We start from the raw sequence: 17,705 nt of genomic DNA, 5'->3' as shown, positions 1-17,705 counted from the left end.
ATATATGTACACACACATGTTGGTTACATGACTTACATTAATTCCTTTTCTTGATGTTTGGATTTTATGTTTTTTTCTTGTGCTTAGATCTTAATTATGTTTCAATCAAACTAAACATAACTATATATATTTAAATCTGTTTTAAAAATAATTGGATTTTTAATTTTTCTAAACCAATCATTCACTCTCCATATCCTGCTCCTTTCCCCCTACATTTTACCAGATATTCACTATATACAGAGGACTATTGTGATAACTGATAACAGTCCTAGTTTTGGAAATTGTTAACCCTTGACTAGTTGGCCTACTAAAACCATGTACTGGATTGAACTAAAAAAAAAAAAACTTGGATCCGAACTCGAATCTGATTATTAATCGAGTTTGGCTGTGAGTTTTTGATGGATCCAAACTGATTTTTCTTATTGAGTTCAGATACGGATATAACATGGCTCTGAACTGAGTTGGACCCTTTCATAAGCCTACTTGTTCATCCAGACCATTCTGCTTGCTCTCCCAATTTCTACAATTGTTGTCTAGCTAGTAGCAGGAATTCAACATCCCTGTCACCTTTATGCAGTGATTTTGGGATTGTAATTGCCCTTGTCAGCCAACTGAGAATGATGGCAAACCCTTCACAGAAACCATCAAGGTCGAAAGATGGCATCTTTTTCAGGAAATGACTCTGTAAACTGCTTCCCTTCACCTCACAGGTGATGACAACAAGTGGAGCCATACACACACTAGGCAGATTAATAGATGATGAAATGCGAGTCCTGTAAAGTGATAAAATGAGGGAATTTCTATAGCAGCCTTTGCTTATCTGGATGGATTTTAGCTCCTCTTTTTTTTCAATCCCATTTATGTGTAATGTTTTTGATGGGGCCGGATCATGGTTGACAAATGGATAACTACTTTTTTTTCACCTACCATGCACAATATGATGGCTATGATATGCCAAATATTACTTCAGGATGCAGGAATGCTAGAATGTTGCTTTGTTTTATTGAATTTTGACTATTCTATTGCAACATCTATCTGACTAGGATACTCTTAAGTCTAAACTATATCATGAATGGACTGAATTGATGCAGAAGCAAGTAGTTATCTATCTTCATGGCTTTCTGGGTGCAAGTCAAGACTGGGTTCCGATAATGAAGGCTATATCACCCGCTGCACGATGCATTTCTATTGATCTTCCTGGCCACGGGGAATCTCAGGTGCAATGGCATATGGATAAGAGCTCAAAGCAAAAGCTGAACATCTCAGTTGAATCAGTTGCAGATATATTAATGAAGTTAATCTGTGATATTACCTCTGGAGGTGTCATTCTTATCGGATATTCAATGGGTGCTAGGATTGCACTGTATATGACATTGAAATACAATGAAAAGGTATTATGATTGCATGGAAGTCTTTGTTGTAACCTTCTTTTTTATATTGAAAACTAACATAATTGCAATCACAAAGATCAATGGAGCTGTTATAATATCAGGAAGTCCAGGATTAAGGGATAAGGCAGCTAGAAGAATTCGTAGTGCACAAGATGAAGCAAGAGCTCACTTCCTATTAGCACATGGTCTGCAAGATTTTCTGCATATATGGTATGCAGGCAGTCTATGGAAAAGGTGATTACCTGATAATATCATATTGGAATTTTATTATGCATCTTAAGTATGAATAAGACAAGTAGGATCAAAAATTTTAGTATCTTAATGGTGCAAATCAATAATGTTTTTTTTTGTGTTCACTTATTATAATGGACAAGAAATGAAAACACAGAACCATGCACTGATATCCTTATACCCTTGATTGTATCAGTAATCTAGCAAGTGTATAAATCTTCTTATTTACAGCTTGAGAGATCATCCACATTTCAACGAAATAGTCAGAAATCGTGCAAAGCATAGTGACATCCAGGCTCTTGCGAAAGTTCTCTCTGACTTGAGCATTGGAAAGCAAATGTAAGTTTACCATCTCCTGTCACATCTTCTTCCTTAAATTCTATCAACAAACTTGGTTCATTATTCACAATAAATGGACTTTTTTAATTTAATAATATAATATTCCATATATACATGTGGCCATTTTTCCAAACTTACCATCTTCAATGTAGATGACAATTCTCTCCAGCTTATAAATATTTTTAACCTACAATATCAAGCCTGAAGTTGAAAAGTGTGCTTGCAGAAAATACTAAGATAATAGTAACGTAATGTTAGTCCTTTTATTGCCCAGATGGTCTTTCCTTCTGTTAATGGAAGACTCCTGCAATATATTAATTTAATTTGTAATGTGTATACTTCTTTAAAATTATTCTCTTCAATGTTGAGCTCATCTTTTGACCAGGTTATAGACTTTTTGTTTTTTCAACCTACAGTTCAAGTCTGAAGTTGAAAAGTGTACTTAGCAAAAATATTACGGACTAGTAACACAAGGTTAGCCCCTTTATTGCCCGAATGGTTATTCCTCTTCTGTTATTTAGTGGAAGAGTTCTGCAGTATATTGATTTCGATTTGTATAGCTAATATCACTAGCATGCCTTGTTAAAAAAAGCTAAATTAAGTTTTTGTTTAAGAAAACTCCAGAGAAAGCAGCGATATTACTAAGAAATCAAGTTTTAATTAATTTTTCGCTTCTGTATCCACAGCATCAATGGTTTGATCTGCCTTCCTTGCATTTCATAAAATTGTCATGGAATTGCTGGGAACCATGTTACTAAGAAATTTGTAGCATATGGATCTTATTTCTTCTTGTTTCCAAAAAAAAAAATGAACTCTTTTACTTGAAACTTTCACTTGCCTGGTCAACTTATCTAGAAGGATTGTCTAACATACTGCAAGAGTGATTGTCATTCCAGTGAGTTTCAAAGTCGACCTTTTTATCAAAATATCAATGGAGCCAGGCTACTGTTTGCATCATGAGTTCCAATCTTCCATTCATTTGGAACTAAGGATAGTGATGAACTGATTTCCATAATATCACTGTCATGATAGGTCTTTGTGGGAAGACTTGAAGCACTGCCAGAAGCCTCTTCTCTTCATTGCCGGAGACAAGGATATAAAGTTCAGAGACATTTCTAAGCAAATGTGCAGTGAAATCAGGACATGCTCCGAAGGTAAAGATCACATTCCAAGAGAACAGTTGTCCAAAGTGGTTATAGTTCCAGACTGTGGCCATGCTGTTCATTTGGAGAACCCTCTCCCAGTGATCAATGCTGTCAGGAAGTTCATAACAAACTTTGACAAACTATAGTGCACTGGTTCCAGCAAAATTTCTCAACCCCACGATGAGCGGGTGCTTAATTTGTTTTACTTCGACTCTGTATCATCATCTTATCTTTCGCATGCTCTATTGTTAATGTCGTCAAAACTAGCAATATCAACAGTCAAAGCAAGACAATGGTGGCGCTAAACTGACACTGGAAGGGATGGTTCCAATTTTCTATTAGTTTCTGGATTTTGAATAATAAAAGCATCTTGTATAGTTTGTAATATGGTAATATGTGTTATCCTTTCTGAAACGCAATCCTTTCTGTGCGGCAGGCCCCCAGGTTACCAATGGATGTGGTGAAAAGCTAGCAGATTCATTAGGTTGCTATTTTTGAGGGGTTGGGCCATTGTTTGGAGAGTAATGCTAGAGGGCTCTGTTCTGTGCGTAAATAGTTTTCCTGCTATGCATCACGGGGTAGGTGGTGCAACTCATGGATATCTAGTTGCCAAATCCGCAGTTTATGGCCCTGAGGAACTTTAGGCACTCAAGAAGCATCCCTGAGCATTTTTTTTCTTGATTGTCCATCTCTTCATTAGAGCTAGACCAAGGGGAGGTATGTTTCACCTGTAGCGTTATTCTGTCACTAGTAGTACACAGTAAGCCACCTGATATTATCTTCAAAGGATGCTCTATCGGGAGGCAGGTCCAGAGCACCTCGATTTGCACCGAAGTAATTATAGTGGTCTTAAGAAATGTTGAATTCGTGCAATTATGATGGTCAAAGGAAGCATCCAGGTAGATCCTTAAAGGAAGCATTTAATGCTCCAGCAAGCATGGCATGGCAGGTATCAAGTGAAGTGAAGTAATTGGAATGGGTTCGATAAGCTGTCAAGAAATAGAAGGGCATGTATTAAGTTCCTTATTGGTTACGTATTCAGTACATGGTATAGGGTCAATGAATCCAAAGAACAGCTTCAAGGTAGCTCTTTTTTTTTGGATGAAGATAATACCAATGTATTTAGAGGAGTCCACTAAATAGATCACCAGCTAGGTTCCTCTATCAAATATTTGTGTAAGTCAAGATGCTTGCACTCAATTCTTAGAAAATAATTGAGGAAAGGAATTTGATGCCCCCTGCATCTTCCGTGGATTTTTTTTGTAAAAGAAAGGAATAACAGGAAAAAAAAAAAAACAAATGTAATCTTTGATGGAGCACCCATGAGGAGCATCCTACGCTGATTATGTGGTTTGTCGGGTTCTTTCCTTTTTTTTTCCCCCAGTTGATTCTTGCTGTTATTGTAAAGGAAGACCAGCTTGTGGTTTGGTTAATTGGGGCTACAGAGCCACTGAAATGCCATTTTTTTATCTTTCTTATTCTAAAGGTACTACTATAAAGCCGAAGCCTGCCTTAGTAGTGCACCAATGCTGGCATTTTGGTATTTTTAAAATCCGAAAATTTGATGTGAGACCATGGATGAGCTTCAGACGGCAGGAAGCTTGGTATAGAGAGAGAGAGAGAGAGTCACCTCTCGGAAATAGAACAGGTAACTGCTCGTCTACATAATCTTGGTGACCATACTATCATCTGGTAATGATACGACAAAATTTTTACTTCTAAAAAGAATACACTAGCCGCATGTATGTGTTACCTTCACCTGAGCAAGGGTGCAGTGCATGCGGGGGTGCAATAAAAAGGAACTGTGACATGAATCCAGAAACCTGCTTGTACTGCAAGGAGCAAACTGGAGTTAACAGCAAACCTACAACAAGAAACCCACACAATACCTCCTCCCCCAACCCTAGAGTACAAGTTTGTAGCATGCACCAGCTTCTTGTCTGCCGGCATCTGCATCGGGACGAGAGGAAACCTCCTTCCCCTGCATAGGGGAAACTTCTGTGTTTCTACAATGTCAAGCAAACCAGCTAGCTGCCAGTTCTACGATTGCAAACTATTAACTCATTGTGCCCTGGAACACAAGATCGTATCATCACTGAACTGATTTAGGGTTTCGGGTTCGGCATTTTGGATTATCTAGATAAAAAGACTTGCTGTATACACATCAAATGAGGCTGAAAGTTTTCACACTTTCCAAAGAACTACTGTATACAGAAGTCCAGTACTCATTTCCAGTGCGAAGTTCGCCCCTCATCCAGAATGTGTTCCCAAGAAGATGAGAAAAACATGTAACAAGCATGGGCGCACATATTCAGAAAGCAAAAGCAATAACAAATTTTAACACCATACCAGTAAGAGGTAATCCAATAAATACATTTCCTATATTGGAGATGCACGTATGACAAAATGCAATAACAAGATGCAAAATCGAAGATATTAACACTATATTGTCGGATTATGCATAAACTGAAGATGGTAAAACTACATTGTTGGATAATGTATACAAAAGTTGGGACGAGTCATTGCAGAAGAAGCCTATTCTATACAATAACATATATTCGTAGATCGGAAGTCTAAAATTCGAACTAAATTCATTCAATAAGTATATATGGATTTCCCTTGTGATAAATGATAGTTTCAAAGATATATGGAAAAAGAAAAGAAGAATTTCAACTTTATCAATAACAAACTTCTATTGTGTCCTAATGGCTGAGTACTTTGGGAAATATGTTGAGTTAGTAGTTTAGGTGATTGTTATTATATTTTATGCATGTTCCAACAAAAAATCACTGCAGAAAAGAAAATCATACCGAGTGATGATGGCCATGCCAGATTATGATTTTTCTTTCAGATCCTGCAAATGGAAGAGTGGCATAAAGAGAGTCATAAGGGCATGATGCAGTAAGGAACATGTTGACACTGATGTCCGGTGACAATAGTTAGTACATTCAAGAAAGCATAGATTTAGTTTAATTGAAAAAAAAAAAATAGATGAAAAGCATGTTATGGCTAGGAGCTGTGAGCATGATTGGCATGCTATATAAGAACCCTATGAGGGAATCTCTGGTTGAGGATAAAGGGAATGATGCAGTAAAATATTTGAAGTTCACCGTTATGTAGTCTTCACTTTGATAGGAAGCAATAGTATGAAGCAGAATCAATAGTTAAAGACCATAAAAATTCTAGAAGACATTAATATTTACATCTACTGAGAGGTGCATATAATCTTATCTCCATAACATGAGGTTGACTCGTTGCACAGCCAGAGTTCAATATAGACTTACAAGAAATCTAAAATGTCAAATGATAAGTATGTAAAATTCCTCAAAAATAGCTCAACAAGTGTTGCTGGATCTGAAAAGATATTTAAAGATTGCCAATTCTGAAACCTAAATAGCGGCTAATATCAGCAGTGAAGTTACACTGTTTGCAGAAGTGGGAAAAGAAAAATGAACCAAAAGAAAAAGGATATGTCTTGTTAATGTGACCGGTTAGCTCAAGAATTCCCACTCAGAATGAGTTCATTCACCATCATCATGCTAGCAAATACGAAAGTGATGTGACTATGATGACTATTAACTCAACGACCATCAGCCAAAGCCAAAGTAGGAAGGGGGAGAGGTGCAGGAAGAGAAGCCTCACCAAAGATTTGGTTATACCTTGTAGTGTGAGTCAAAACCATTTTACTCAAAAGTTCAAAAGAGTAAGATTTTTTCCTCAGAATTGCCAGCTAATATATGATAATTGAGAAAAATAAGATTTTTTTTCTTACAATTGCCAACTAATATATGACGATCAAGAAAAATCATCAATGCAAGAGTATGTTAACTATATCACAAGAAAAGGATAAAGCCTTCATGCGATTACTAAGAAGAGTTATCTGTAATCTTCAGCTTTCACCACATAAAACGTGCATGCACAACAAAAATTACCAATTTTGGCTTTACCTCCTCATTGAAAGAATACCATATATACATAATGGAGTATAAAATCTAATTTCTGAAGGACATGAAGATCAAAATAAGCAATTGATTTAGCAGTACCACCTCCAATTAATCAATCATCACAGCGCATTTACCTATTCCTAAAAACTACCAACAAAGTTTGTGTAGCACTTCAAACTGCTATTTAATGAATAGAACTACAGGATAAATAATCCTTGGTGCAAAGAATGGAAAATAAAACAGAGTGAGGCCATATCAAGCATGAGACCAAGCTGCAAGAGTGGTTTCAAATGAAATTCTCATGAAGAATCTCCTATAACCAATTTATCAACATATATATAAAAACATCAAGCATGCACACTTTGTTTGGCTGGATTGCAGCTACAGTGAACGTTAATCCTAACCACTAAGCCTTGTCACATAACAACAACAATAAATAAATAAATTTATATGATGTAACAGTAACAACCTTACATAGCAATGACATTTATTCAGAATGGTATTGATATAAAGCAATGTCTTAAATATCCAATTCGCCAATGACCCATTGGTAACTTCCAACAAAAAGTCTGATTGCGGCTACACTGTTTCTAAATAAAAAACAGTAAATTTTTATAACCCTAATACAACAGCATCAGAAAATCATATCCACCTTGCCATCAACAAAAACAGTACTGCCTGCTTATGAGTTCTAAGCTTCAGGTAATATTTCAAACTCATACCTGACCCGAGAATCTTCCTCGAAAACACTACTACCAGCCCTCCGTGCCTTCCACTTCTCATATTCCGGATCATCCGTCGGCAACTCAAACCGACAAAGGGGGCATGTGTTCCGAATACCAAGCCATGGCAAAATACACTCATCATGATAATGGTGGGAGCATGGAAGCTGCCTCACTTTTTCCTCTACCAAAATCCTATCTTTACATACTGCACAAACATTGTTATTGTTATCAACATCTTCTTTCATCACCACGATCAATGGGAGCTTCTCGATGACTGATTTGGCTGCCGGAGGACTACCCTTGAGAGAGCTATCATGGTCAGCAAATTGCCCAAACAAGACCTCATAGGCCTCATAATCCGAGGTGTAGACAAAGCCCTCATGATCATCGACAAAATAGGATTCCACATCGTCTGGGTCCAAACCGTTCCTTCCCAAATTATTCACAGCCAAAAGAACCTCCCATTCAATATTCCTGGCTACGTCTTCCTCCTGTTCTGCTTCGTCATGGTTGAATTCTCTGACCTCAGTGGAACTCTCGTCATTGCCACCGACCGTAATACTAACAACATCCCTCTCTTCGAGCCGGTCGTCCACCTCCTCCCATTCCAGTTCTATGTTCAGGTCCCTCCTTTGCTCCTCCAGTTGAAGGCGGTCCCAGCATAGGGGAAGGCCAAGATCGTCGTTGATCCGATCCTGGGATTCGCCACCATCGCCGATGGCAATAATCTGCTCATCACCCATGGCGACGATCTGCTCATCCGAATCTGAATCCGAATCGAACCCAACGATCCTCAGGCCCTCGGAATCAACAGGACGAGCCCTGGAAAACTCGATCGATTCCGATGGAGTGCTCCTCCTTCCCAAAAAGAAATCATCAGCTCCCCAATCGGAGATCATGACCCCCCGCTCCGCGCCGTCGAGATCTTCCTGAACCTCGAACCCCGATCCCAACCCTAACCCTAGCCCCAACCCGAGGTATTCTGATCCCACCTCCTCAGGGCCCTCGGAAACCCCATAATCGAGGAATTGGAGCGGTTCCGGGAAGAGATCCATGGTGGGCGCGAGGGCGGCGCCGATCCGGCGGGCACAGGAGCGATCAAATAGATCGAGGCCGAGGGTGGCGTGATCGTCGGAGGACTCGGAATCCTTGTGGGAATCGCCTGGATCGGGAGGATCGCGGGAGAATCCGGGGACGAAGAGATCAGGGACGAGGGCGCGCCGGGCCGCGCCACCATAGGCGGTGGCCGGGAGCCAGGAGGGGGCCAGATCTAGGGTTTCGGGGAGGTCTTCTTGCTCGTCGATCTCGTCGGCAGCAAATTCTTCGAGATGAAGAAGGAAGAGATCGGAAGCCTCCGCCATAAACGGTTTGTGAAAGACGGGAGGTGGGATTGCAAGAGAGAGAGCGAGAGCGCGTTTATGGACGCGCCCGCTCGCGTCGCGTCAGGGCATTGGTTTCTAATTTCCGAGTGGTAAGGAAGTCAGGTGCCTTGCACGTGACGAGAAGAGCGGGCGCCGCCTCAGGGCATTGGTGTCTAATGGGTGGTTCTTCAGTTCCAGGGGCCCGAGCTGTGCGCGGCCTGGATGGGTCTATCCTACGCGCGGCGGGTGCTCCACGCGAGCTCGATCCTGCTCGAGGGTGACTCTGCTACGGTGGTCAGCTGGATCCGTAGGGGCCCGAGTAGTCATGGGGGTGACCATCCCTTACTTCGTGACATCTGGATGTTGGCGAGGGAGGGAGTGATATTACAGGCTAGGCATGTGTATCGGGAGGCTAATGGGGCGGCCGACTGGGTCGCATCGTATGTAGCATGCCACTCGGGTGGTACCCTATGGGTTGGGGAGAGAGATATGCCCAGAGCTTTTCGGGACATTTTGTATTCTGACTCTATAGGGTGTATTCGTACCCGCTATGTATGAATCGCCCGCTTTAGCGAAAAAAGAAAAAAAAAAAAATGGGTGGTTCTATATACACCCCCCCTATTGCTCAGGACACCCCCCAAAAATTAAAAAAAAATTAAATACTCTCTACACCCCCCCATTTGCTAAGGACACCCCTAAAAAATTAAAAATTCCTAAATTACCCCCCACCCTCCCCACCCCCTCACCTAAATTGCTCTCTACACCCCCCAAACCCCCCCCCCCCCACCCCGCTCTTCCCCTCCAAAACACCCGCCGGCTTCTCCCTTCCGCCCAAAAAACCTCGCCTCAAGCACCTCGCCGGCGGCCAAACCCCCTCCGTCTCCCCCTTCTCCCTCTCGTCGCCGGTCGGTGTAGTGCACCTCGCCAACGCCCAAAACCCCCCCGTTCCCCCTTCTCCCTCTCGTCGCCGGCATTCTCCCGATCTCCGACCACCTCGCCGGCTTCTCCCGGAACCACCTCCCCGGCCATCTCCCGAGCAACGAGCACCTCGCCGGCGCCTCCACGACCACCTCGAGGTAGCTCCCCCCCCCCCTCCCCTTTTGTTCGGCACTGGATCGCCGAACAAAAGGCTTCTGTTCGGCTGAACAGTGCCGAACAGAAGCCTTCTGTTCGGCTGCACAGTGCCGAACAGAAGGCTTCTGTCCGACACTGTGCAGCCGAACAGAAGGGTTCTGTCCAGCTCTGTGCAGCCGAACAGAAGCCTTCTGTTCGGCACTGTGCAGCCGAACAGAAGGCTTCTGGTGCCAAATCGCGTGCCGTGCTGAATTATTTTCTTTGATATAGCCTAACATTGAATTTCTATATTTTCAGACATGGATCCCGGTCCCGCCAGAGTTAGACCTACGGCGTCAGCTAGGAGACGTCGTGCTAGGATTGCTTCTCCCGAGCCTGCTCATATGCCATCGCCCTCTCCTGAGTCAGAGCATGATGATATGCCCGCTAGGGGCGAAGACGATGAGTCCGTTGGACCATGTCCAGGAGGTCCAGAGGATGAGTCCGTCCTGATCAGTTTCAGGACGCATATAGCAGCTTCCATCTGGAGGCAACAGGTATTGTTTATTTGTTATAGCATTATATTTTGTTTATTGATGTTTTATAAAGTAGTAGTAATTATACATTTATATTACAGGAACGGGCTCCACTAAAGTGCATGAACCATACTGCCAAGGTTGGTGAATGGAAGTGGTGGTCTTCAAACCAACCAAATACCAGGTTCAAAGCACTATTGAGGCAGTCGGGCCTCATAGAGTTAGTACAGTGCTCTTATCGATTCATCGATAAGATTCTGATTTCGGGCTTCGTAGAGAGATGGCAGCCCGAGACGAACACCTTCCATATACCATTTGGCGAGATCACTATCACGTTGGATGATGTATCCGCCATTTTAGGGATTCCTGTCGCAGGTGCCTCAGTAGCAGTTTCTCCTGAGAGGATGAGTGATCGGGATGCTGAGGAGCTACTTGTGGAGTTGTTGGGGGTGTCAGCTGGAGACGCGCGTCAGGAGGTACTGTCATCGCGCGGTCAGTCTGTGAGGATGGAGTGGCTGAGGACTCAGTTTCACTCTGTATCTGATAGAGACAGCCAGCAGAGGATAGAGTGTGCAGCACGAGCCTATTTGTTATTTTTGTTAGGCTGCACACTCTTTGCTGATAAGAGTGGGACCAGGGTGCCTATAGCGTATCTGTGTTTACTGCGGGATCTGGATAGGGTGAGCACATATGCCTGGGGTACAGCTGCCTTAGCATATTTGTATCGGCAGTTGGGGATTGCGTCGAGGTCATCAGTGAGACAGATCAGTGGTTATATGACGCTTCTGCAGGCATGGATTTATGAGCATTTTCCAGCACTCAGTCCTCACCCGTCGCTCGAGTATACTGATGCCAGTCCCCGCGTGCACCGCTGGATGCCCGGTACTCCATCCCGTACCACGATGGACCATTTAGTGGTTCTACGTGAGTCATTGGACCTTTTGAGCATCGATGAGGTACGTATCATATTACCATTTGCTTGTGTTTGTCAGTACTTTTAATATGCGATATAGTATAAAACTGAAATGGACCTTTTGTTTTGCAGGTTATTTGGGATCCCCATCATCGGCTTCGGGGAGATCGCCCATATATTGATATCGCATTTTTTAGTGGCTCCATCAAGTGCCTTGATATCGTAGAACCCTATCATCCAGAAAGGGTTCTTAGACAGTTTGGTCGTATTCAGACCATCCCTCGAGCGCCACTAGCCCCTACGCGAGCCAACAGAGGTTCCACAGCAGGCTCGTACCGGATACATTACTCCTATATGGATCAGCTTTGGGAGCGGTGGGAGGACCACGTGCTGAGCCAGGCGAGCAGGAGCCACCCAGTTACCCGGCCATCAGACAGCGTACCGGGATACATGGAGTGGTATCTCCGTATCACGCACGTTGCAGTTCAGCCTCCTCATCTGCGCTCGAGTACTCATTCTGGAGCTAGGGGAGGTCATGATGATGCTGACATGCACCGGCGGCGTAATGCAGATGCACTCGGTATCAGTACCGACATTGTACGGATGGGTCCCTCAGAGGCTACGTCACTAGGTGCCGGGCACCTATTTCATGCTATTTGTCAGATGCATCAGTTACTTCTGGGTGATAAGCCTGGCCCGAGTACATCACCCTCTCATTCGGATCCAGCACCCTCTCATTCGGACGTACAGCAGTACACGCGTCGACGACGGCGTCATAGGGATTGATGATGGAGCCTTTGTAATCTTTGTAAAGCCTTTGATATTAATGAAAAATATATATTTTTGGTACATTTACGTGTAATATTTGTAAAGCCTGGCTCGTTCTATTTTACACAAATATAACAGTGCACATAACAATCAATCTAACAATGCGAAGACAGATATTTTTTGATTTATATTGATGATGGAGTTTCACAGTACATGACTCTAAGAGCCCAAAAAAATTTACAACTTTCAAAAATTGTACATATATAAACAATCAATCTAACTCTGCAATGCAAGTTAAGGTTCAAAGAGAACATCCTCATGATCTTTCAACATTTTAAATACATAGCTAACATAACTGTTGCTTATCAGAAAATCCGCCTCAATCATCAAAGGCAAACATTTAAAAGATGCTCTACCACCCCCTTAATTTCTCACTCCCCCAAATAAAGCGCGCAGCCTATTTGCGCTTCGCTCACCTGACCAAGAACATCACAGAGCCCTCTTTTCCAACAAAAGAAATGATAATGCCTGCTCAAAAACAAGAAAGTGAGATGGTGCAATCAGAAGTTCTTCCCCATGATACACTTCACAAGGTCTAAGATGCGAAAATAATCATAAAAAAGAGATGAATGTTTACCCTCCAGCCCATCACGACTATAGCGGTTGCTACCTGAAAGATTATTACATGGACTTCCACCAATAACCAGATCAAACCCACCAAATGTGTTAATCATCTGCTCAAGCTTGTCACCGTTAAGTTCTTGTACATCAGAAAGGTCTATTAGTTCCCCTGTTTGATTTGTTTGCTCCCACCAGCTCTTAAGTATGTTTCTGTTAACATCTGAAATCTCAACGGAAACAACAGTCTTCATATGTTTACATCTGTTTACAACTTTCAAAAATTGTACATATATAAACAATCAATCTAACTCTACTGTCTCGCTAATTATAACATTAGGTGAGATGCTCTCTTTGAACTGTTGAATCCGGGCTTCATATGAATTTTCCCATCCGGTAGCACAAGGAAGATGATATTTTCGCCAGTTGGTCGCTACTGGCGGAACGGGATGTCCCGGCAACAAGAACACCTTCAAAATTAGAAATAAGAAAATATTAATAGCTACAAAATTATAAATAAGCAAAATTTAATAAGCAAAATTAAATATTCGCAAGTGTTGTGAACGTAGTACCTCAACAAAATGATTTCTATTTACGAATCCGATAGCGATATCTTTGCGGGATAGAAGAGGTACTGGCACAGAACGGAGAGGTAGGAAGGTCAGACATTGTTGCAACGAGAGATGGTATAGGACAACATTATAGCAGGATGCTATAAGATGACCCATGTCCGGCATAGTCATCCATCTGTCATATGGTGGACAATCATCATAATATGATAATGCATGAGTGATCTCAGCAATCGTCCCTTCCACACCATATAATGTGCGATAGTGGTCCGAATGACATTGCAACTCTTGCAATAAATCCTTCCTAACACGCACCCAGTCATCTTCTCCAAATCCCAGTAAGTCAGCTATTGCCCTAAATCCGCAATTCCCATCAGCTTTTACATCCTTGATATGCTGGATGTATGGTCTCAAGGCAGAAGGAATAGCATCAATATAGATAATGGGCGTATGTGACTGGGCTCTAGTACGAAAAACCTGCAAATAATATCAAATGATAGAAAATATGTAACAATGGCAGAAATATCCAAATAGTTATCCGTCTCAGCACATCCCGTACCGGCACGGCACGGCACGTCCCGACATGTCCCGTATCGGCACGGCACGTCCCGACATGTCCCGTATCGGCACATCTCGGCACGGCACGTCCCGACATGTCCCGTATCGGCACATCTCGGCACGGCACGTCCCGACATGTCCCGTGTCGGCACATCACATACCGGCACGGCACGGACCGTCCCGTAGACGTTGTGATACCTATTGTAAGGAAATAAATATTTGGTACTTACCTTTTGCTTGGGCCGCCTCTTTTGAATCTGAGTAGATGGATTGCGGATGGTAACTTTCTCAACACCAGGTGAATAACTATCCTGTCCAGATAGAACCAACTCAAACGCAGACGGGTCACGTCGAGTAGACGTATCAACCTTCATTGAAGCGCGCCCACGTGAACCGGTCTTCCGTTTTGCAGGCTCTAAAAGAGGTGTACTATCTGGACTTGCAATCTCTCGTAACTTCTTGATCATCTGCAATTGAGAAGCCCCATCTAACTTCTTGAATCGTAGCGCAATCAAATCTAACTCTGCATCACAACTCAACTGAATTGGCTGCACGGGGGGGGTAGGCAGAATATCAAGTTTCCTCCAATGAGGATCTATGCAGTCGAGAGGAATGGGCCGACCTTCCACCCTGTACCGCGCAATCTGGTGAGCACATGGTATACCATGTGTGCGTCGAATAGCGCACCCACAATTTGAATCATCAAACCCAACTGAATTGGCTCGTTTCGATTGGGCGAGGACATGATTTAACGCACTTATAGATATGAAACCTCGCAACTCTTTGAATTCAGCTGGCTTGAAGTTGTGCTGCACTACCAATAAACTCTTCTCCAATGAGGCTTTAACGGAGCTGTGCTGCAACTCAATCAATCCATGTATTCTAGTCCAAGATGACTCGAAACTTCCTTGGCTTGATCCAAGCTGCTTTTTGAGCTTTGCATGTGCACTCTCGACCCTAGTAAACAAATGAAAGTTAGATATAACAATTGAGGCAAATTAAAATTAAATGAGTCATTATTTGTGATACCTATTTGTCGTCACATTTCCGTAGTGCCTGCATGTATCCGTCCACGCCGCAACAAATCTTTCCTTGTATTTGCTCAGCCAAGTATCTGACACATACTGTAGTGCATCTGGATAGGTACCAAACTCTCTCTGCAGTGCACTCCAGCGATCATTATACTCGTCTTCCGTGGAGGACAGCACTAGTACATTCCAACTCATAATAAATTTATCCCATTTCTCCTTCAATTCGAAAAATTTTTTGTACTTGGCCAAAACATTCCTACTAATATGCCATCTACATAATAAATGTCTAGCAGTAGGAAATACTCTATGAATTGCATTCATCAAAGCCAAGTCTCTATCTGTAACAATCAACTCAGGCAAAACATCATCAGCTATGACACTGCGCAATCTCTCTAATGCCCAAGTATAGCTTTCTTCCCGCTCAGAATTTAAGTATACAAAAGCAATTGAAAATGTCATGTCAGTAGATGTCACCCCCACAATCTCTAAGAGCGGAAGACGATACATATTCGTCTTGTACGTGCAATCCATTATCAACACACGGGGAAATGCACGGAACAAATCAATGCTGCCAGGGTGTGCCCAAAATAAGTCATGCACAACATCCGTATTAGTACAATTCCTATGCCACTCAATATATTTAGCCTCTGATAATTTACCTAATAGATGTTGCATTTCAGACCTCCCGGCTTTCTCTGCAACCTTAAACCGTTGACGTACATTGTAGATAGTCTTGATAGTCGTAACATTGAGGGCATCTCTTTCCTTCAATGTGGATAATATGTCCTTTGGACGAACCAAACTCTTCGACATATCCACTAACAATTCCGTCTCCTGCTCAGATAATCTCCCTGCATATGAGTGCCCCTCCAGATTCTCTGCAGCGGGATGATTGTGCACTCCACATACGACCAGTAATATCCAATCATCCGCAGTATCCAATTTCTTTCCTCTTAATGCAAAAGGGCATCCACACTTCTTTGTCCCACAGGCAGTCTTTATTCGCTTTTCTTTTTTGGTTCGGTACGTCCCACCCCTCTCACAACCTAACGTAATTCTGAGTTTCTTAGAAATGGTACCTGCATCGGATGATTTGATTACAACAACAAAACCATTTCGCCTCCCAGCTTCACGACACCAATTACACAAGTCCTCTCTACTCTTGAAGATCTATACATTAAACAATTTATGTAAGTACACAGTTGTAAAAATAGCTCGCTAAACTAATACAAAATTGCACAATACATTATAATACCTGGTAAGTTGTAAATTCGCTTGTGTAATCCAGTACAAATTCTGATCCAATTATACTCGATTCGGTTGTAGCATAGCCCTACATATAAAATAATTTATCACCAAGAATTAATGAATCAGAGGATCTGTTCGGCACAAAATTCAGCACGGCACGTGATTTGGCACCAGAAGGCTTCTGTTCGGCTGCACAGTGCCGAACAGAAGGCTTCTGTTCGGCTGCACTGAGCCGGACAGAACCCTTCTGTTCGGCTGCACAGTGCCGGACAGAAGCCTTCTGTTCGGCACTGTGCAGCCGAACAGAAGGCTTCTGTTCGGTTGAGGGTTGCCGAACAGAAGGCTTCTGTTCGGCACTGTTCAGCCGAACAGAAGCCTTTTGTTCGGCGATCCAGTGCCGAACGGAGCACGAACCGTGAAAAAAAAAAATTTCGAAACAAGGTGGAACACGTACCTTTGCGGCCGATTCTTCGTCCCAAATCACTAGTTGCTTGTCCATGCTTCGAATGGGGCTTAAATCTCCTTCAAAGATCGCCTAAACGATGTAAATGGATCGAGGGGTTTAAGGGGGGTTTGAGGGGGGCAAGGTTTTTTTTCTTTTCAAAACGAAACGGAGGAGGAGGAGGGGGGGTGTACTGAGAAAATTTCAAGGGCAATATGGTAATTACACTAAAGGTTAGTTTGGGTATTTTCTTTTTGGTTTTTGGGGGGTGTCCTTAGCAATGGGGGGGTGTATATAGAACCACCCGTGTCTAATTTCCTAGTGGTAAGGAAGTCAGGTGCCGTGCACGTGACGAGAAGAGCGGGGAGCGGAACGGTTGGTAGGTGGACGGCTGGAATTGAAGTGGTTCGCTCAAACGAGTTGTTAGGTTGGTGCCTAGAGATGCAATCGAGAACGATGGTTGGGAAAGATTGGAGTTTCTAATTTTTATAAACTAGAATTGAAGTGGATTGACCGGCAGGAGGGTTGGGGGATCACTATGAGGTGAGGTTTAGTCCGGCCTATAATTATTAGTGAAAGATTAGAGAGATTCACATAGATGGTCGAGTCCAAAAATTAAGAGCTTAAAGTTTTTAGTTGAATTAAGTTCCAATCGTATATCAAGGCCTCATTTTGATTGGACACGAACTCACTATTTCTTCCAAACAAGTGGTATCATTGAGTCGGCCTTGTTCATTGTTCCCTTAGAGATCACTACTTAATTAGCATTGTGAAAAAGAGTTGAGAAGATTGCGATGGCCAATCTTCATGTGGCACTTTATGAGTTGATCATG

At 42.6% G+C, this 17,705-nt stretch overlaps 3 protein-coding genes across 16 annotated transcripts in view; 1 reads left to right on the top strand and 2 right to left on the bottom strand.

Annotated features, from left to right (window-relative positions):
* PHYLLO (2-oxoglutarate decarboxylase/hydro-lyase/magnesium ion-binding protein) overlaps nucleotides 1–3,493 on the top strand; it is a 107,373-nt gene extending 103,880 nt beyond the window's left edge. For 9 of the 11 annotated variants that reach the window (XM_088715304.1, XM_088715303.1, XM_039132113.2 and 6 more), the window contains 4 exons: nucleotides 1,092–1,391; nucleotides 1,468–1,625; nucleotides 1,854–1,961; nucleotides 2,994–3,493. In XM_088715304.1, coding sequence (XP_088571430.1) covers nucleotides 1,092–1,391; nucleotides 1,468–1,625; nucleotides 1,854–1,961; nucleotides 2,994–3,252 — 825 coding nt within the window. In that variant the 3' untranslated portion in view covers nucleotides 3,253–3,493. The remainder of the gene's footprint in view (nucleotides 1–1,091; nucleotides 1,392–1,467; nucleotides 1,626–1,853; nucleotides 1,962–2,993) is intronic. The other 2 variants (XR_015975074.1, XR_003385634.3) reach the window with 1 other exon arrangement.
* Nucleotides 3,494–7,506: 4,013 nt separating this feature from the next.
* On the bottom strand, nucleotides 7,507–9,242 carry LOC103706600 (uncharacterized). Its single transcript, XM_008790749.5, has one exon. It carries the CDS (start codon nucleotides 9,134–9,136, stop codon nucleotides 7,742–7,744), a length of 1,395 nt encoding a protein of 464 aa, XP_008788971.3. The 5' UTR covers nucleotides 9,137–9,242; the 3' UTR covers nucleotides 7,507–7,741.
* Nucleotides 9,243–12,562: 3,320 nt separating this feature from the next.
* LOC148714549 (uncharacterized) lies at nucleotides 12,563–17,148 on the bottom strand. Of its 4 annotated transcripts, none has more exons than XR_016399118.1 (4): nucleotides 14,382–16,235; nucleotides 13,597–14,070; nucleotides 13,044–13,494; nucleotides 12,563–12,934 (listed from the first exon to the last, which is right to left on the bottom strand). XR_016399118.1 is itself a non-coding variant. In XM_089928737.1 (4 exons), the coding sequence occupies exons 1-4, from the start codon at nucleotides 16,927–16,929 to the stop codon at nucleotides 13,400–13,402; spliced, it is 309 nt and encodes a 102-aa protein (XP_089784863.1). In that variant the 5' UTR covers nucleotides 16,930–17,148; the 3' UTR covers nucleotides 12,563–13,399. The 4 variants fall into 4 exon arrangements, 2 of the variants coding, with proteins under 2 accessions (XP_089784863.1, XP_089784862.1); XM_089928737.1 differs by lacking the exons at nucleotides 13,597–14,070; nucleotides 14,382–16,235 and adding exons at nucleotides 16,262–16,352; nucleotides 16,438–16,515; nucleotides 16,885–17,148 and having other exon boundaries at nucleotides 12,563–13,494; XR_016399119.1 differs by lacking the exons at nucleotides 13,597–14,070; nucleotides 14,382–16,235 and adding exons at nucleotides 16,438–16,515; nucleotides 16,885–17,148 and having other exon boundaries at nucleotides 12,563–13,494.
* Nucleotides 17,149–17,705: the final 557 nt, after the last annotated feature.

Source organism: Phoenix dactylifera, chromosome 2, assembly GCF_051530095.1.
Source record: "Phoenix dactylifera cultivar Ajwa chromosome 2, Ajwa_hap1_PhDact_Kaust_v1.1, whole genome shotgun sequence".
In the NCBI taxonomy this organism is placed as follows: Eukaryota; Viridiplantae; Streptophyta; class Magnoliopsida; order Arecales; family Arecaceae; genus Phoenix; species Phoenix dactylifera.
The sequence above is the reverse complement of the archived record's forward strand: the minus strand, read 5'-3'. Positions and strand labels throughout refer to the sequence as shown.